The sequence below is a fragment of the Carassius auratus genome, unplaced genomic scaffold, assembly GCF_003368295.1.
Source record: "Carassius auratus strain Wakin unplaced genomic scaffold, ASM336829v1 scaf_tig00022937, whole genome shotgun sequence".
Lineage (NCBI taxonomy): Eukaryota > Metazoa > Chordata > Actinopteri > Cypriniformes > Cyprinidae > Carassius > Carassius auratus.
Genome location: NW_020525229.1, coordinates 94,384 through 115,428, shown reverse-complemented (window position 1 = coordinate 115,428; position 21,045 = coordinate 94,384). Strand labels below are relative to the sequence as shown.

At 35.1% G+C, this 21,045-nt stretch overlaps 1 protein-coding gene across 1 annotated transcript in view; it reads right to left on the bottom strand.

Annotated features, from left to right (window-relative positions):
* Positions 1-449: 449 nt before the first annotated feature.
* The window catches only part of LOC113077640 (transmembrane protein 163-like), a 34,955-nt gene continuing 14,359 nt past the window's right edge, over positions 450-21,045 (bottom strand). The window contains exons 3-8 of the mRNA XM_026249955.1: positions 17,938-17,981; positions 17,748-17,839; positions 15,924-16,020; positions 7,662-7,773; positions 4,704-4,845; positions 450-2,776 (exon numbers count right to left, since the gene is read on the bottom strand). Of these exons, the coding sequence (XP_026105740.1) occupies positions 2,716-2,776; positions 4,704-4,845; positions 7,662-7,773; positions 15,924-16,020; positions 17,748-17,839; positions 17,938-17,981 (548 nt within the window). The 3' untranslated portion in view covers positions 450-2,715. The remainder of the gene's footprint in view (positions 2,777-4,703; positions 4,846-7,661; positions 7,774-15,923; positions 16,021-17,747; positions 17,840-17,937; positions 17,982-21,045) is intronic.

Sequence of the window (21,045 nt, the reverse complement as noted above, 5' to 3'; positions counted from 1 at the left end):
AAACACTTTACAAATCTAAACAGTTCTAAACAAATATTTTGGTGGATTTTGATGCGAGATGACTACAGGACATGGACTTTTTCATTATTATAAATTTTATATCACAATAAGGATATATATATCACAATATAGATATTTTTGCTTTAAATAAGGTCTTGATATTGAAATTCTGATACCATTGAAATGTCTTTTTTGTCACTTTTGTACAGTGACAAACAGTAGCCTACATTAAAAAAAACTCAAGCTCACTGAACACAAGTAAACAGTAAGTGATTTAATAAGAATTATAAATGAATTAATTACAAGAAATACAACAAAAACTACTGTAGAACAAATGAATGATAGACAGCAGGAATATTATACTGCTGTCACTTTAAGAGCTGCCTGGATACAATATACTGTTACATATTATAATGTTTCTCAAATGTTTGCTTTCACTTAAGACCTAAATTAATGTGTTTACAAGGATACTTGCAAAGATGGGCATTTTGACACACACAAGTGTGCATTTAACTGTTCAAAGTGGCAGCAATAACTCAATAACCATTAATAAAAATAAAAATAAAAAACTCAATGAGCATTCAATACTTCCACGCTCTGTGATGGCTCAGAAACTCTCAGACAGTGCACACACACATAGCGAAATGAGTTATCTTTAGCTGCTGATTGCTTTCCAACAGCCTAAAATCACTTGTTTCTAAACCGCAATGTTTAATAACGTGCACCCGCAACACTTTTGTGACCATTTAGCAGAACAACGCCATTTAAGCCTCTAACTGCGATAGAGATGATAGTCGAAAATCTCTACCGGTTGATATATTTCTACTGGTTAATCATGTCTAGCGTTATTTATCGCACACCTACTCTGCGTTATTATGGAATAAGTGCTATTTTGTATGTGACTATTAGAAGTTAAAACACTTTTAATGATGGACACGCTTAAAAACACGCAGCTTTTCACATCACATGATGTTGACTGATGGACTGGTGTGGATTACTTGTGGATTATTGTGATGTTTTTTATCAGCTGTTAGGACTCTCATTCAGATGGCACCAATTCACTGCAGAGGATCCATCGATGAGGAAGTTAAGCTATGTCTCTCCAAATCGGTTCTGTTGTAGAAACAAACTACATCTTGGATGGCCTGAAAGCGAGTAAATCCTCTGTAAATTTTCATTTTTGGGTCTTAAACGCACGTCTACATGTGTTTTTATAAACTGTGCTAACGAAAGTCCCATTTGCAGGGATGTGTGCTTGTGTCTAGTCCCTCCGACATGGACTCAAGGTATTTAACATGTCAATTAAGAACAGAGCGTTGAATTCGACCACACACCTGAAAAAAACAGCATAGTCATACACTTCTCCCAAAGCACAAACGTTGCTTTTCACCGACAATCACACGACGAACTGCCACTGAATAGCACATATGCGATCGGACCGTCGGTAACGTCACCGTTACGTCCAACTGCTCCATGGAGCTATGATATATTTGCTACATAAAATGCTCAGAAACTTGGCTTTTCCCAAATACACATTTAAACAGCCAAATTTCGTGGCAATTATTACAACAGTCTAATACTTAAGAACATATAACTTCACATCATGAAGGGTCAAGATTTTAAGGCTTGGTTACTCTGCTAGTAACGTTCGTGTGCCGTTTAATAAGTACAAGTTTCACCAAAAGCTCTACGCAAGGCTGGATCAAGCTATAACAAATGAACTTCACAGAGCTTTACTGTTTCAGTGGAGTGCGAAAGATGAAATTACAGAACTACATCATTTAGGTCTAGCAAATGAAGCGGTTTAATGGTAGCTATTGATTTGTAGACTTAGACTAGTGCTCTTTAAGTACTGAAAGTTTCGTCATGTGTTATGTTTAGAGTATGTTACAGTTATATTAGATATTAAAATGCCTTGTTTGTTGAATCGTATACTTCAAAGTTCATGTAGATGATTCGATGGCACGTTTTAACAAGGAAAAACAGACAAATTAAAGTTTCAACAAGGTCCTCTTTAAGAAAACAAACTCGTCGTCTACAAAAATGTCATTTCAGCACCTCTTCAAATGATTAATTTGACATTTAAGCAAGATTATTTTGGCATGACTGCAATTTGTACACTTTCAGAGCGATCTATACTTGATTTCATATCATATACTCGGCTTTTCCACTGTGAAAGTTTATTGAAATTTCAAAAATGAGAACTTTTGTAATCATACTGCATGTGCTTGTGTAAATTTCATCTATTTCTTCATGTAAAAAATGTACAGGTTTTCACAGATGCAACTAACGCTTTTAGTAAAAGAACTACGAAAATAAATAGGAACTTAAACTTGACAAGAATGACGATCTGTGTTAAGTTTACCTGATAAACCTCTTCCATCCCTACCTGGACATTTATATTTGTAATAACCTGCACAGATCATACCTAAAAATGTCTCTCACCCATTAGATGGATACCCATAATATTACTCGATGCGATGAATCTTGGTTTTCAATATCAGATCATATACATTCTGAAATGCATCTTAGCTTATTTCCATCTCGAACGATACGATAATACACATTTTTTATATTTAATTCTGAGTTTTCCCTTTCAGATCCATATTTACAAGGGGAGGTTTGTGGCTGCGTTTGCCCTGAGGCAGGTGTGTGTTGTGTGTTATGTTGTGTTTTCCTCTCAGGTGTGTGAGGAGTCCTCCAGAATCAGAATCGCTACTCGAATCGCTCGTAATGTCTTGTCTGCCTGACGCGGGGCACCATGTCCTTTAACAACCTGACGGAGAAAGAGAAAGAAAGAAAAAAAAGCTTAAAAAAAAAAACTAAAACTAAAAACGACCTAACTTTAGAGGTCAGAACGATATTTAGTGCATATGTCGCTATATTAACTAAAATGTTATAGTTCCATATAAAAATTCCAGTTAAGGTAATGTTTTAACAATAAAAAGGTAGTTTTAACATGGTTGCTTTATCTTAAAAACGTTTTTACTTCAGCTTTTTTATTGTCTAAAAAGACACTTTTAATATCGCTTCAATTTACAGGATTATTGAAGTTAAGTAAAACATCATAAACATGTTTATTTGAAATAAAAATAATAATAACTGAAATAAAAATATTTTATTTCAGCTAGTTGCCAAGGAACTATTTCTCATTTTCATTCATTACAAAAAATAAAAAAAAATAAAAAACTGTATGATAACTAAAACTTCAACTAAAATGTACATTTAAATGGAAATAAAAAAGTAAAATTGAATACAAATATTTTTAAAACTATAATAGTATCTCATTCAAAACCTAAATAAGTCATTAGAACATTTAGTAAAATTATTTTAAAAACTTCAATTTGTGCATGTTCAAAGTGCTTTATATTTTATTTTCTATCATATATTTGACTTTTCTGTTGTGAAATTTAATTGAACGCTAGTAATTATGCATATGTGGTAACACAGATTTACAGCATTTGAATCCTGTTAATTCTGAAGCAAATTTATGTATATATATATATATATATATATATATATATATATATATATATGTATATATATATATATATAGGCCTAAATTCAATATCTATTTATCTGAATTGCATCTAAAATGTCCATTCATTTGGATTATACAGTTTAAAATAAACTATAAAAGAACGTTATGATTAAAAATCATGGCATAATTTATACATGTTTGCACATATTTTATTTAAATAATCATATTTTACAGTGCATTCTTTGAAATTGTTTAGACCATTTAATTATGAAAGCATTTATTCAGCATGATGTAGAAGCAACATATAAATGTATGGATTTAAACTGGAATATAAATATATAAACCAGGTTATTCTGCATTTAAAACTCATTTAGTTAACAGAAATCGGACCTGGTTCATTTATGTATTACAGTTTATTAGTTTGCTTATATTAAAACAGACTAATCCAAATGGATGTAAATTTTATATGCAATTCAAGCACACAAATCTTACATTTTATTTTAGTTACAGTAACTATAAAAAAAGTAAAGAGTGTATTTCTGGGCTTAGTATGAAACAATGAGAAGGCTGAACTCAGCGTGTGCAGCTCTGAACTTCCTGTCCTCTGAAGGACGAGACCTGTCACTTTAAACTAAACGACCTCTGCTTGTGTGCTTTTGGGAAAGAGACACAGCTGGTGGAGTTCACGGCTTATAGATTTACATTTCAGCTTCGGTTCTGTCAACAAGTCTCTCAGCGTTCGATTAGCAGTGGGAAATCTGCCAGATGACGTTGAGCTTCGCATACAGTCTTTGTCGTATGTGCGTGTTATGTCTTAATTTCCATTACAATGAGTCAAACGTTAATTACAGTCTCTAGGCTTGTCCTATTATAGTAATTACTTGAAATTATATTAGCGAGCATCATCTGCTATTTAACCAACAAAACTACATAATGAGCATCCCTTTCAGAAGCTTTAGCTAAAGCCTCCAGCATATTTAAAGCTGCACCAAAGACAAACAGAGTCACGCCTGAAATCCCTCAAGAGTGTACGACATTATTAAACGACTGTTTATCAAACAGCTTTGTGCTACCTTAACACCTTCAACAAACAAACTATTTTGCAAAAACATTAAGTGTTATTTTAGTACCATTACGGTTTTTGCTAATATTTTGAATGGGATTTTTCTAGTTTGTTGTCGTTGTTGTCATCTAGTTTTTTTTCTCAGTTTTTGACTCTTACTTGACTCCGTATGCGAGGATGATCAGTCCAATCAGAACCCCCATAGTCCCATCCAGGTACCAGACTTTAGGTTCATGTTTGAACACCTCGGCGCTGATGAGGATGGAGAATCCCATGATGGCGCCGACTAGAGAGTTAAAACCTGCAAATGAGAAAATACGTAAATATAAACATCATCGGAAAAAGAGCAACGTGAACATTCTGCTAAACGTCTACTTTTGTGTTATACCGGAAAAAAAATGTATTGATGATTAAATTATGATAACAGTGTTTGTTTGTTTTTTGTTAAACTTATAAAAAATAAATTCTTAGAACTGAAAGTGCCAATAAAACATGAGGCATAAAAAACATTCTCTATTTACTTGGAAAAAAAACTTAGTAATTAAACACGTAACTTGAAAAAAGAAACTATTATAAAATATATTTTTAGTTAAACATTTTTTTAATTAAACTTGCTAATTAAACATAACACATTTTAAACATTTTAACATTTTAGTTAAAACTTAATTTAACATAAGCAAAAAATTGCTAATTATTTAGCTTTTTTTTATTTTTAGATAAACAAAAAAATTACAATTTGTAACAAAATTTACTAATGAAACACTGCATTAAAAATGTTTTTAGCCTAACTTATTTTAGCTATATACACAAGACATCTAAAATGTTCTTTATTAGCTCAAGATTTTAAACTTTTTAACTAAACTTACTAAACATGAGACTAACTTAAATTAATAATCAGAGAAGGCAATAAAAATGTTTTACAACTTTTTTTTAAAATCTTTTAGTTAAACATACTTAACAAGACAATGAAAAAAATCATTTAAATTTATTTATTTGTAAACTAAATGTACTAACAAGCCATCAAAAAGGTTTTTTAGCTTAACAGTTTTTGGTTAAACTTACTAACTAAACATAAGACATGAAAAATACACACTATTATCTCAACATTTTAACCTTTTTAGTTAAACTTTCTAAACATGAGACATCAAAAATATATATTTTGGTTACTAAACTAAACTTACAGTACTAATTAAAGGCATCGAAAATTTTATTTTTAGCCAAAGGTAATACAATTTTTAACTAAACTCTCTACAATTAATTACATTTTTTTATAAAAATTTGAAGGTAAACATGCTAAATAACATGAACACACAATATGTGTGTGTGTGTGTGTGTGTGTAGTTAGCTAAACCTTTTAACTTTATAATTAAACAAAGATTAAACACAAAACGTTTTTTGCTAAACTTGAAACATCAAAACTGTTCTTTTTAAGATAATCTTTAACTTTTTGTAAAGGCATAAATGTTTCTTTATCTCTACCGATGATGAATCATAGTGTTTTGAGATGATCAGTAATTGCATGTTAAGCAGCAGTAGATGTTTGGACAGCTGGTGAGCTTCACTCATGGTTTTGGTTATTGTCGATGGGTGTCTGTTTGTGCTTCTGCTTGGTGAACATTTGGTGTACACAGTGATTAGCGTTAGGCCGTATATGATTTATGAGTTCCAGTTAAAAGTCAAAATACTTTGCACTGTTTGCTACATTTAAGGTTTAAGTGTGTAAACTTAAGTGTGTGAATAAAGATTATTGGATTATGTTTTACAAGAAAATTCTTCAGTTTTCTACCTCAAATATGAAACTGCCATTTAAAAGGTTTGATGAGAGATGAGTAATAGCTAAACTTTTTAACTTATTTAGCTAAATGTAGAATTAAACATAAGAAAAAAAATAGGTGCATCCCAAATCCGTATTTATCAAACTTACACACTATTCTATGAGGTTTTGTAGTATAAATGGTGCGAGTAGTGTGTTCACACTGAAAATTCCCAAAGCAAAAAGTGCACTTTAAACACTCAAATGATGCACTTAAATAACCGAAAAAAACTAAGTGAGGAATGTTGGACAATTCATTGCAGCTTTAATTATGTCACAAATGTGGAGGAGCTGTCAGACTCCAATTATGAATGACAAAATAATCTCATATCATTCATACACTACATGACTGAATACGTATTGCATAAGTACATAGTGTTTAAGTGTATAGTGTGTCATTTGGGATGCAGTTAATGGCTTTTAAGCCCAACTATTTAACATTTTAGCTAAACGAGATACATTTTTTAATCAAACTTAACTAAAACCTTCAACTAAAAGGCATCAGATTGTTCTTTTAAACTTTATTTTTTTTTAGCAAAACTTACTAAACATGAGACATCAGAGATATTTTAGTTAGCTAAACTCGCTAACTAAACATGATTTCACAAACAGATTTCATATTAAATTCTACCTGAGGTTTCTTATAGTTATTTGAAACGGTTTTTACTCAGAAATTGCTTCAAGTAAATCTTACACCACATATTTATTATTTCTATATTTTCATTTTAACCGTGTGTGTGCGTGCGTGTGTGTGTATGCGTATCCATCTGTGCATATCTGTCTCTATATATGTCTGTCTCTGCACCCTCCATCTGCTCATCCGTCTATCTACTCATCTGTTGCATTTTCTCGTCAGTTCATTTTCAAGTTTCTTTCAAATTAACAAATCAAAACGCCATAAAAGTAAGTCATCTGAAGCCATAGACGACAACATATATTTAGTCACTTTTGGAGCTTGACTATCTTTCAATCTATAGAAAAGAAAAGCACATTCTGCTAAACATCTCATCATCAACATCTTTATACAGATAGGAAACGAATTGGAATGACACTGCGTGCATTTATTTTTCTGACAAACTTAGGACATCTTCGTGTTTCGAAAATGATATTCTTTTTGGGATTCGATGGAATTGGTTTACTGAAACTGATTCACGTGTGGAATTCTGCTGCTTCCAGCCGGTGGGAGGTCAGAAAGGGAGGAGCTCGGGCCAAATAAGAGCAGACGCGTTGAGACGGCACTGTGTGAGGAATAAATCAGGCTGGCTGTCACCAAGGCAACCTGTTGGGTTTCCGGGGAAACGTACCGTCAGTGATGAGGGCCCTGCTGGTGAGGACTTTCCCCAGCATGAACTTACAGACGGACAGAATAGCACACGCAATCCCGCTGACAATCGAGACGCTGTACAGGAAGTCATCCTGGAGGAAGAGAGAGAGAAAGAGACAGTGCATTCATAACATTTAACTGCACTGTTTTATTCAACAGCCATTCATACTGATGACGACACACTGTAAAGGAAATCAAACTCTGAGATATATACTGTATCCTGCGTATTATTTGTAAAAAAAAAAGAAAACCGTAAACGTTTCAACTAGTAGTATGTGACACAGCTGTAAAAAAAAAACTCATTACAGTGGCTTAATATATTATTGTTGCATTCAAATTTGAGTAAAAATGTCTGCTTTGATCAAATAATGATGAGTCGAGTTGTATTCTAAGTAACATTCTATCCATCATACCACATTTACTATTTCTGCAATATAGATTATGCTATGCACTCACTGAAGTTAATGTTTTGATGTGTTCCGATAATAATGAAACACACTGTTGTTTGAAGCACTTCATAATTCACTGCATAAATACAGTCTAGTATGTAGTATGCAGTATGTAGTATGTAAGTGTAGTGTACTATACAATAATAGTTTGAAACCGTATGCAGCATTAAGCATTTCAAACTGAAGGATCCTACATGGTCCCATTATTTTACGCATAAAAAGCATACTATGCACTTGCTGAAGTGAACATGCCAGGTGATGTTTATTGACAATGTAGCATGCACTGTTTGAAGTGTTACCCCTGCATTTCTAACTGTAGCATACTAAATAATGAAGTGTATGTTTTCAGGTGAAGATAACAAAAATTGCATACTGCATACTTCTTGAAGTAAACGTGCAAGGTAATGAGATTTATTGGTTGAAACTGTCTAGTATGGAGTGTATAGTATGCTAGCGGAAAGAAATACCAACATAGTATTATATTGTTTCTTGTTTTTTTTTTTTTTAAGTGCAAAACAGTACTCCATATGCAACAGTAAACGCTTAAAACAGTTGCATGCTAAATTATCACAGTCCATGCACTTGCTGGAGTAAACATGGAAAATACTGTTTTTTTTAACAAACTAGTGAAATGTATATCGCTGCATAATAAATACTGTTTCAGAATACAGCATATATATTAAGTAGTATGCTAGCATTCTAGACAAAGTATGTTAAGAACAGAATACTAGCATACTGCTTGCTATTAAAAAAAACAGTATTCAGTACGCAGCAGGAGTGTTTCAGTTATAGCATATTAAATTGTTGTCGCATGATCTCATGAACTGTGTGCATGTTTACATAAAAAAAATATTGGCATACTGCACACTTGGTGTAAACATGCAAGGTAATGAGGTTTATTTACAATGTAGCATACTACTGTTTGAAGTGTTTCTTATAACATAAATACAGTGTATCCTGTCTAGTATTCAGAGTGTTGTGTGCTAGAATAGAATATCAGCATACTATTTTTTCTTGCTTTTTAAAGTATGAAATAGTGCACAGTATGCAACGGTTAATATTTAATACGGTAGCATACTCAATTATCACATGCATAGAAAAAATCCATACTGCACACTTGCTGAAGTAAACATACACATTAATGTTTTTTGACAAACTACTGAAATTAATATCAATGCGTGATCAATACTGTTTCAGTATACAATATCAATTATGGAGAATGCAGTAGTCTACTAGCATTCTAGACATAGTATGCTCAGAATAGAATACTAGCTTACTGCTTCCTATTCAAAAACAGTATTCAGAATCAAGCAGAAGTGTTTTAATTAGTAGCATACTAAATTGTCATTTGACCTCATTATTAAGTGCATTTACCATGTATGCAAACAAAAATTTGCATACCGCACACTTGCTGAAGTAAACATGCACAGTTTTGACAGTTGTGTAGCATACTAATATTTGAAGCATCTATTGCTGCATAATACGTTCTATTTCAGTACATACTGTGCAGTATGTAATATTTCAAAGGCAGCTAAAGTTAAGCTATGTTCAGAATGGAATACTATAAAAACAGTATGCAGTATGCAACAGTAGCATACTAAATTGTCACATGACTTCACTGCAGTCATGTTCCAAGTGCATGTTTAAGATATCCTGTGCATACACAAAATTTAATGCAACACACTTGCTAAAGTAATGAGGTCTTTTGATGATGTAGTACACTACTGTTTACTATTGTGTATCGTATGTTGATGCATAATACATAATATTTCAGTATACAGTATATACTGCGTGCAATGCTGTAAAGAGTCTGCTAGTATTCAGAACAACTCTAAATTGGTCTATTCCACACATGTAAATAAGTATATTATGCATACTACAAATCAAGTTTGAGAAGTATCTATGGATATATTAAAAAGACAGCAATACGAATGAAAATAAGGAGCACAGAGATGAAAGAGACAATGAAATGATGCAAAAAATAAAAGCTGAATAGAGTTGCCTCAAGCAGAATCATTAAAATTGTGCGCTGGCCTTGCAGACGTGAAGAAATGCAACGCTGCAAGGTTCCCAGCACCATCAAACATAACATCCAACACAAACACACACAAAAGGTCAGTCAATGCATCATCGGTTCCCACAACATAAAACAATATGATGGATCTTCTGGCGAGAGAAGCTCATCAATATTGATGTCACGCAGGTGAAGAAAGCAGAAAACAATGAGGTTTGTGTCTCGCGGACGGCGTCGAACAACTCTAACCCTCCCTGAAGAATTAAAAACAACCTCACGCCCTCGAATTTATCGCAAACGCTGTCTGACTGCCCACAAACATCCCCCACAATGTCTCTCTTGGAAACATCTCTGATCATCCATCTCCTCTCAGACAGGGAGTTGGTGCCAGTTGTGCTATCATAATTGTTTCTGGCTATGTGTCTTTTATTATTGTAGTTTCGACCATAAAATTACGTAAGCATCATTTAGTGCTGTATTTTTGTGTGAGTTTTGCTGCTTGCTTAACTGATTTTTTTTTTTTTTTAATCTAGTAGGTTTACGACAGGAAGTGTAAAAGGCGCAAATGGGACTATTACAGACATTCAGCGGAGGCCTGTTGTATTGATTTTATAGCACCAGAAAAACAGTCGATCTTTCTCAGAAACGCACGCGTGGGGTTGCGAAAGGGGGCAGTCCATTTCAAACACCTTGTTCTGAACAGCCTATTAACATTTCATTAGAGAACGAAAGAGCATGAGAGAGAGAGAGAGAGTGTGAGGGGAAAAAAAGAAGAGAGAAAAGAAGGGGGGAAGTGTTTCTGACATCAGCAGCAGATGAAGGGAGGGAGAAATATTGGGTCTATTTTTAGGCGGCGCTTGTATGCGCCAAAACCCAGCTTACACGTTGAGACAGGAACAGGAATCCTCCAGAGAGAAGCCATAGAGCCCTGATTAAAACATCATCACTGACTCTTTCTCCCTCTCTTTCTCCTCCTTTTCTTCTGTATCTCTCATCTGGTTACCGTCTTCTCTATTACACCCTAATTTCGTTTGCTACGCTCTTTCAAAGTTTCTAAAAGGTTTACAGTCTAATGACTTTTTATCATAATAGAACATTCTTAAAGAGGCCATGAACTGAAAAACCAAAATTTCCTTGATCTTTTGACATAAAAAGGTCATTGTACAATAAAAACATCCTGGAAGTTTCAGAACTCAAAACTTTCTCGTTAGTCTAAAAACAGCTTATAATGAAGGCAGTCTGCCAAAATGGCAGCTTTTTAAATGTTCTATAACATGAGTGTGGTTAAGAACGGCCTCTGCAGAAAAATGTCAACACCTGCTTCTACATTGCTGCCTGTTTAGCCCCGCCCACCAATTCATGCATGTAGTGTTCATGAGAATGGCGAACGCGCAGGTCTACACGGAAACCAAATATAAAGATGGCTCTGAAAATAACAAGAAACTGTTTAGTGCCAAGTTGTGGAAAAACTATTTTTGCATTGCCTTCCTTTTCATCCCAACGTTAGGAAAGAGTAAATTAACCTTATATTTAATGAATATCCAGATTACGTCAGTAAGAACTTGGTACTTTGTTCAGTTCATTTTACCACAGATTCATGTGAAGTTAAAAACATTATGTTATAATGTTTATAATGTATTTTTTTAGTTGTTGTTGTTATGTTGTTGTACGAACTTGTTGTCATCGTAGAACCTTTGTCAGTTCTTGTTATGTCATAGAGTTTTTACATTATTGTAGAAATGTATTTCTTACGTTATTGTAGAAACTTTATTTTTTATTTTTATGTCATGTTAGAAAATATTTTATGTCTTAATGTCATCATAGTTTGTTTTGTTTTTTTCAGTTTTCCTTATGGCATCCTATAATTTCTTCAAAATTTTAGGTCATAATAGAACTTTTTTTCAGTTTGCATTATGCTTTGTAGATGTTTTTATTTTTATTTTTTTACTTTAGGTCATTGTAAAAGAAATAGTTTTTGTATGTCATTGTAGAAACTCATCGTAGAATGTTTTTTAGTTTTTGTTCTCATTGTAGAAAAGTCTCATATATCTTAGATCCTTGTATAATCATTTTTTGTTGTTGTTGTTTTTATGTCATCATATACAGTTTTTTCAGCTTTTATGTTATTTTCTCTCTTTTTTTACATTTTAAATCATTGATGTCTTTTGTAGAAACTTTTCAAGTTTTTGTAATTTCATCATATACATTTTTTTAGGTCATCATAGATTGTTTTTTTAACAAGTTTGAATATATATTTTTAAAACTCATAGTAATACTAGTAAACAAAGTTCGTAATGAGCTTTGTTTGGTTGGCTCTTGATAGAAAAGAGGCTTATTTGCTTTGCTTTAAAGAATGTACAGTAGCAGTGGAGTATTAAGACCACTGAGGCAATATCAGACCAAGGCTTTCGGTGTCTCATTTCATCACAGGAATATGGATGGAGAGCTAGATTGAGAGAGTGAGTGATAGTGGAGGGGTAACTGGTTTAGGGGAAATATTTCCCTGCCTGGCAACAGTGATATCAGACTATTCTAATCTTGTCCGTGACTTCACACCTCGTCTTCGTCATGTTCATTCAGCTTTACACTTCTGCTGTTAAGCAGGTGCCGTTAGTTCCAGCCGAGGAAAAACTCACACAACCGGTGACATAAAAAGTTGAAGTGTTGTGTTTGTGTGTGCCGTCCTTCATCCGAAAGACTCTCTTGAATGGAATTTACAGTAAATAGAAAGCCAGCGGGGAAATGAGATACGAGAGTATGAATGCTAAGAGTAAAATAAACAGAAATATGTTTAGAAAATGACAGAATCGAATCAGCTTAAAAAACAAAATAACAGTTGGTCATGACAATCAATCAGTGAATCAGTTAACTAATCTAATTAATGAATGAATCAGTCAGTGAATCAGTTAACTAATCTAATTAATGAATGAATCAGTCAGTGAATGATTGAACAAGTGAATGAATCAACCAGTCAACTAATCGTATGAATGAATCAGCAATTGAGTAACCAGACAAATAAAAAAAATGAATCATCCACTACAATGAATAAATCAGTGAGTCAATGAATCAATGGAACAATCAGTCAGCCAATGCCTAAATAAATGAGTGATTTAATGAACAAACAAATTAATAAATGAATCAGCCACTGAAAGAACCAATCTAATGAATGAATCAGTTAGTGATTAAATTAACAAAGTCATCAACCAATACAATGAATACATAAGTGAATGAGTAATTGAACAAACACAAAACTATTGGAAAAAAATCACTGAAGGGTTGAACAAACAAATCAATCAATCACTACAGTGAATAAAACATTGAGTGAGTGAACGAACAAACTAATGAATGAATCCATCACTGAACGATTTAACAAGCAAAGGAATCAGTAACTGATACAACTAATCGACCAATCCATGAATTAATCCGTGAGGGAATAAATAAACAAACAAACTAATCAACCAACCACTACAATGAATAAGTTAGTGAATGAGTGAATGAACAGACAAATGAATGAATAAATCAACAGAGAAACAATCAATCAACCAACCAATGATTTGTTTGTTTGTTCAACAAATTCAATGAATATGGCTCATTTTATACCTACAGTACCTAAAAAATGGACTAATGAAGCAGAACGGGCTGTTTCGACCTCACTGATACGAGTGTTTTTGAAGCTGCCACCAGCGATCTGGATAAGCTCACAGAGACTGTAACTTCATATTTCAGTTTCTTTGAGGATATGTGCCTCCCCACAAGGACATTCTTATCATTCAGTTTTGATAAACTGTGGTTTACTGGGAAACTCAAACAGCTTCGTCATGCCACAGAGGATGCTTACAGAAGTGGGGTTAAAATCTTGTTTAACTAGGCCAGGAACAGACTAACAAAAGGAGATCAGAGTGGCTAAAAATAACTACTCTGAAAATCTGAGAAAACAGTTTTAATCCAACGATCTGGTGTCAGTATGGACTGGTCTCAAGAACATCACCTCGTACAAGACAGTCTGTGGAGGATCAACAACTGGCTGACGATCTGAATGTGTTTTACTGTCTTTACAGTCTACCACCCTCCTCCAGTCATTTGAGTGACTGGTCCTGGTCTACCTGAAGGACATCACTGGACCCCTGCTGGATCCTCTTCAGCTTGCCTACAGAGCAAACATGCCTGTGGACTAGGCAGTCAACATGGGACTACATTAAATCCTGCAACGCCTTGACAGACTTGGGAATTACACAAGGATCCTTTTTGTGGACTTCAGTTCGGCCTTCAATATCATCATGTCTGACCTTCTCTCAGACAAACCCAAACAGCTCTTCACGCACACCTCCATCTGTCAGTAGATCACCAGCTTCCTGACAGACAGGCAGCAGCTAGTGAGGCTGGGCAAACTCACATCCAGGACTATCACCATCAGCACTGGTGCCCCTCAGGGTTGTGTTCTCTCCCCGCTGCTCTTTTCCCTGTACACGAATGACTGTACTTCAAAGGACCCCTCTGTTAATCTCCTGATGTTTGCGGACGACACTACAGTCATCGGCATCTTCAAGGACGGAGACGAGTCTGCTTACAGACAGGAGGTTAAAGAGCTGGCTGTCTGGTGAAGTCTTAACAACCTGGAGCTCAACACGCTCAAAATGGTGGATATGACCATGGACTTCAGGAGAAACCCCCGACTCACCATCGTGGACAGCACTGTGACTGCAGTGGAGTCATTCAGATTCCTGGGCACCACCGTCTCTCAAGGCCTGAAGTGGGACACTCACATCGACTCCATTGTGAAAAAAGGCCCAGCAGATGTTGTACTTCCTAGCTGAGGAAATTCAACCTAGCACATGAGCTGCTGAAACAATTCTTCTGTGCTATCATTGAGTCTGTCCTGTGTTCATCCATAACTGTCTGGTTAGGTTCAGCTACCAAATCAGACATCAAGAGACTACAACGGACGGTCAGGACTGCTGAGAGGATTATCTGTGCCCCTCTGCCCAGCCTCCAAGATCTTTACATCTCCAGGGTGAGGAAAAGGGCTAAGAAAATCACCTTGGACCCCTCAGTCCCAGCCCACTCTCTCTTCGAACTGTTGCCTTCTGCCAGGCGCTACAGAGCACTGACCACCAGAACAGCCAGGCACAAGAACAGTTTTTTTTCAGCAGGCTATATTTAGCCTGAACCATTAAACTTTTACTTAATTATACATCGTCCATCACAACTGACATATTTATACACAGAATCCAATCTAATTCTGTTTTTCCTTATATTAGTGTTATATTCCATGCCTATTGCGTTATTTCTATGTACGTCTGCATTATGCCTGTACTTTCTTTTGCATTGGAAGCTCCTGTCGACAAATCAAACTCCTTGTGAGCGAAACATACTAACGTACTTGGTAATAATAAAGCTCTTCTGATTCTGATTCACTGATTCAATTGTTTATTTATTTAGTGAGTGAATGAACAAACAAATGAATCAACAACTGAACTAATCAGAGCAAAAGTGGGCGTTTATCACCATGTGGGTGTTTTCAAACTGCTGGGTGTTTCTAAATCATGCAATCTAAATGACCCCCTTACCCAACCCCACCCCTAAACCTAACGCCACTATGACGTCAACCAATCAGGTATCATGGTGTAAAAAAACCCTGATCTGGTAACTCCCATTACTTTAATGCAGAGACCTATACTTGTGATCAATCAACCAATGCAATGAAGAAACCAACTAAATCAAGTGAGTGAACGAACAAATTAATCAACCAAATAAGATACAGCATTATGTGTTTTCTTACCACTTCTGGTTGCAGTTTTGTGGCGAGGTCATGGATGGCTTTGACCAGGATAGTGATGGCCGACAAGATGAACACAACCCCGAGAATGACACATGCTCTGGAAAACATACACACAGGTACATGGAGTAAACCACAGCGTCAATTCAACTGATGCTTTATTGAGTTCATGCTCTAATTCCCCTCCTGTGTCTGAGTCGGTTAATAAAACACGACTCTGAAGCTTCTGCTCACTTTAGTGCCTCGATCTTATTAGACCTGTCAAGCCCTGCGTTTATAAATTAAGCCGGTGAGGGCTTTAGTTGTCTAATTAAGCCTGGTTGAGCGGGAGCATCTGTTCCACTATTTACTCTGCTGCAGGGGTAGTTGGGTAAAATCCGGTGACGTTTTAGGGCCTTTCTGCTCTCTTTCTCACACCTGGATCATATCAGGCTTTGTGTTTTAGTGATTAATTAAACCAAATAAACACACACGCACACACACAGCTATAGTCTCAGGAGATCAAATTAAAATGAAATGAAGACATGCAAATGAATTGAATCCAGTATCTCTCCTAAAATCAGGCCAAGAAGAGACCCCGCTGATGCTGGGCTTGACAGTCGACTGAATTTAATATTTAGTGTGTTCAAAATATTTGTATCAAAACGTACATTCAAAATTAAATGGTAAATGGTAAATGGTAAATGGACTGCATTTATATAGCGCTTTCAACAGACCACATGGCCATCCAAAGCGCTTTACAATTTGCCTCACATTCACCCATCCACTCACTCATTCACACACCGACTGCGGTGTCAGCCATGCAAGGCGCCATCCAGCTCGTCGGGAGCAGCTGGGATTAGGTGTCTTGCTCAAGGACACCTCGACACTTGGTCAGGTGGAGCCGGGGATGGAACCACCAACCTTCCGGTTTGTAGACAACCTACATGAACCACTGAGCCACTGCCGCCCAGTAAATCTATATTCAATCTTAAAAGTTCTGGTCGTTTCAGACTTGGGTTTTGTTGGTAAGCTAAAATAATATGCCTTCTTTCAGCTTCCGATGGACAACCGACATGCTGTTTGCAATTTAACTACTAGGTGTGTTTATTTTATAAAATGCATTTTCCTAGTTACCCCGAATAAATCGTAACCTCCCAGAACACATTAACAACAACCCAGCAATGCTCAACCAGTCAGAAAACTTTAATAATCGCATCGAAACTCCCTGAGAACCACTCAGAGCAACCTAGCAATGCCCTAGAAACCACCTTGCAGAAAACATTAGCATCCATCTCACAAAAGAAATGATGAATAATCAGTTAAAATTTTCTTTCAAAGCTGCTGTGGTACATCATTATTCTCATATGGTTTGACTTTATGATCCTGCAGTCCAGTAGATACGTCATCTCGCTAATGCATCCTGCGTTATGATGTAATCTGTCTCCCCGGCAGATTCCCCAGAGCCCCGCAGCGGCCCACGGCTTCATGTTGCATTACAAACCCGATTCATTACATTTGTGTGTCTGTACTGTACTTTCTACACACTTCTGCCTTTGTCCTGTCTCTCTCTTTTCTCTGCTTCCTCTTCTTTCTTTCTGTTCACAAAGCCTTCCCACCCTTTTGCCATCTCTATTCTGTCCCTCAGCCGATAAAGGATGGCGAACACAGAGAGAGACTGTCTAAGGACACTCTTTAGACATGAAACCCAGAGCGAGGCCACTTCCTGTGGGACAGGAGAGTCTGTCTGCCTGGCCTCCATCCACCTAAACTGGTGGTCTTTTGGAAACGTTAACTTGCTTTAACCTGCTGAAGTAAATTAATGGAGGAAGGATAACGTGTACTTACATGTATTCTCTGTGTGCTGAATGGACGGCCGCCGCATTACTGTATCGCCAAATCACGATTATGGAGGACAGGACGTCCAGAGTGGCATCAAACTGCAAACAAATGGACAACAGCGATAAAGTGAAGCATTAAAACGTTAACAACTATGCCATAATAACAATTTAATTATATGAACTGTCTGCATACTTACAGCAAATCCAAACGCTGATGCACTATGCCGCATTATAGAAACAGCTGCAAAGGAATGAGGAAAAGTTAGTTTAAATGAAAATGATTTCAACTTAAAATGTTTTAATAGTTTTTACCATTTAAAAACAAATGTTAAATTAGTTGGACAAACTTAAATTTTGTGAAACTTTAATTGGGGGAAGTGCATTTGTTTTTTTAGATATGTTATATTACATTTCTTATTTTATTTATTTAATTTTTTACCTTTGAAACAGTTAATTAGTTGGAAATACTTTAAATAGGTAGTGTTTATTTCATTTATAAAAAATAAATAAATACAGAAATAAATGAGTGTTTATATTTTGGAAGAACTGTAAATGTAAAGTGTTTGATTTTGTGAAAAGTGTTTTAAATAAATAAACAAATAAATAAACAAATTCAAAAGATAGTTCCTTAGTTGGACAAACTTTAAATTTGAAGTGTTTTTTATTTTATTTTTATATTGCTTATTTAAGCAAATACATACATACAAACTTTAATGTGATGTTTATCAAACTTTTTTAAAATAAATAATAAAATGTACTATTCAAAGTCCATAATTTATTTTAAAAAATAAAATAAAATAATACATTTAATTTAATTTAATTCAATTCAATTCAATTCAATTCAATTCAATTCAATTACAATGAAAAAATATCAACTTAATTATTTGGACAAACAGATAATTCCTTTAACATCATGTCATACTGCCAATGGAAATATTATGAATTAAAGTTAAATTCCTAGTTACTTTTTACAGCCTGTATCCAGTCACCATCCACTCCAGCATTCAGCAAGTATATATAGTTAATATTGATTTTGATAAGTGTTTGTCTGAAGATATATATATCTAAACTTTAAATATATGCTTCCCCCTGCTGTAAAACTGTGTCTGAATAATTTCCAGCAAGTAAAGTGGCCTGGATCAGATTTCATCTCTTCACACTGTGATGTCAGCACATGGTGTGACTGAGCTACTCAAACGGCAGTGTGGCTCGGGTCCAGTTATCGACCTTATATTGACCTCTAATGCACCTGAATCCTCTATCCTGAGACTGGATGAGCGATCCGAGATATTCCATCTAAATCTAAAGGGTCAGCCAAACTCTCAAAGTACTCAGATCTGCATTTCAGGGACAGTCTGTGCATCTAGTTTACATCTGCAATTGATCGTACAGTGCAGCAATATAGAATACACTACAGTATGGTAAAGAATATTAATGTAGAGTATATAGTAGAGAAACATGGAATGCTCCCCAACATTAGTGTATGGTTCCACTTTGGAGATTTTTGGGGAACCAATTCCAAGAATATACTCTTTAGGTTTTTGTTTTGTAACCATGAATTGGCAAACAATATTTGTTAGTTGGGATGACTGAATTAAGGTGGTGTTGCAATGTCAACCTTGCTAGAAAACTATAATTATCATGCTTAAAAACCCCATTGTTGGCCTTAAGCTAAAGTTTGCACACCCATTCAAATGGCAGAAATCATTACTCATACAAATACACACTCTCTCTGTTCCTCAGGAACACCGTTAACTGAGCTGCTGCAGCATGAGATGAAAGATTTAGCAGTTTCTAAATATAAATTCTGCTCCTTTTAGTAAAATCCACTCTATTTTAGACGTCTCGTGCCAGCCGATTTCAAGAAACACATTGACAGTCAATTAAATATCCATAATCCATGCAGTCATTCATTCTCCTACAGAATCCCAGTGGACACACTAGAAGTTTACACTGAAAAAAAAACATACACGTTGTCTCGGGAACAACATCTGCATCTTAATCTTACAACAAACTGCAGAGGTTTTAGTTGTACCACATGCAGTGCATCTTGGGTAACAAGCAAGGATTTATGGAGACTCATGTATCTGTGGAAAGCCGAAACCACTCCTTGCTCATTAGGAAGTCATATTTATGCTGATATGAGAAAGTCAGCAGCTTCTGCAAGGAGTGCTGATACTGCGGCCAGAGCCAATCACCAAAATTATGAAGTTCTTAAAACCGTAGGATATTGTAGATCACAATGACGCATTGTGTGAATAAAGGATTACAGTAATAATTCATCTTTAGTCCGTCATGGGTAAATGCTTTGAAGGGACATTGAATTTATAAGCACATCACAGAAGGCAATTTTTCAAAAAATAAAATAAAATATTCATATATATTTAAATGAAAACATTTTTACAGTTTCTTGAAGCTGTTTCATCAGATTTATTTGCCAGGCTCTGTCTCATAATGTAATGCATATATTTTTATTTTGTTTATTATTAAATTGACTATAAATTATTGTCCTTTAAAAATATTGTTAACGTTTTTTTAAGAGGTGGAATAGGAAACAATGGATGTTTTGTGAGTAAATTTGATCTGAAGTATACAAAATTTGGCAAGTCACTGTTGCGGTATTTTTCATTACAGTACATTATGAGTTACGCGAGTAACCTGCATTAATATTACGCAATTTACCATCGCTCATAAAGCTATGGTACCGAAATATTGGTTTTGCACTGTTTATATATCAAACTTATTTTGCCCTTCTTTGATACAATTCGGCAAAATATGTATTGACAGCTGTGTTTGCATTTAACTAGATTTGTTTTAAAGTACAGTTACTTTAAATCATCACCATGTAACAATTTATTAGACTTTCGTCACGTAACATTTTATATGATTTTAGTCATTAACCATTCTGCACATTCATGTTGCTTTATGTCCATTTTCGTGTTGTGTTTCACCCTGTGCTGTACAGAACAATCATGAAAACTCATATCGTAATGAAAAATATTGCAACACTGATTTAGGGCATATGAGCATATGTGGCTCAAAAAAAGCTGGTAAACATTCCAGTAGGGTATGAGCATTTGATTTACCAGAACATACGAGAAAATTTGTGTAACTTGTACAACACTGTAATGAAAAATATCGCAACACTGATTTCATGCCTTCTTTTATATTTTACTTAAAATAAGTCACTTTGAGCATATGTAGCTCAAAAAACCTGACAAACACCCATTCTTTCAGGTTATGAATGTTACGAGAACTAACAAGGAAATTTGCGTAACTTATAGGCTACTGTATTGTGAAAAATA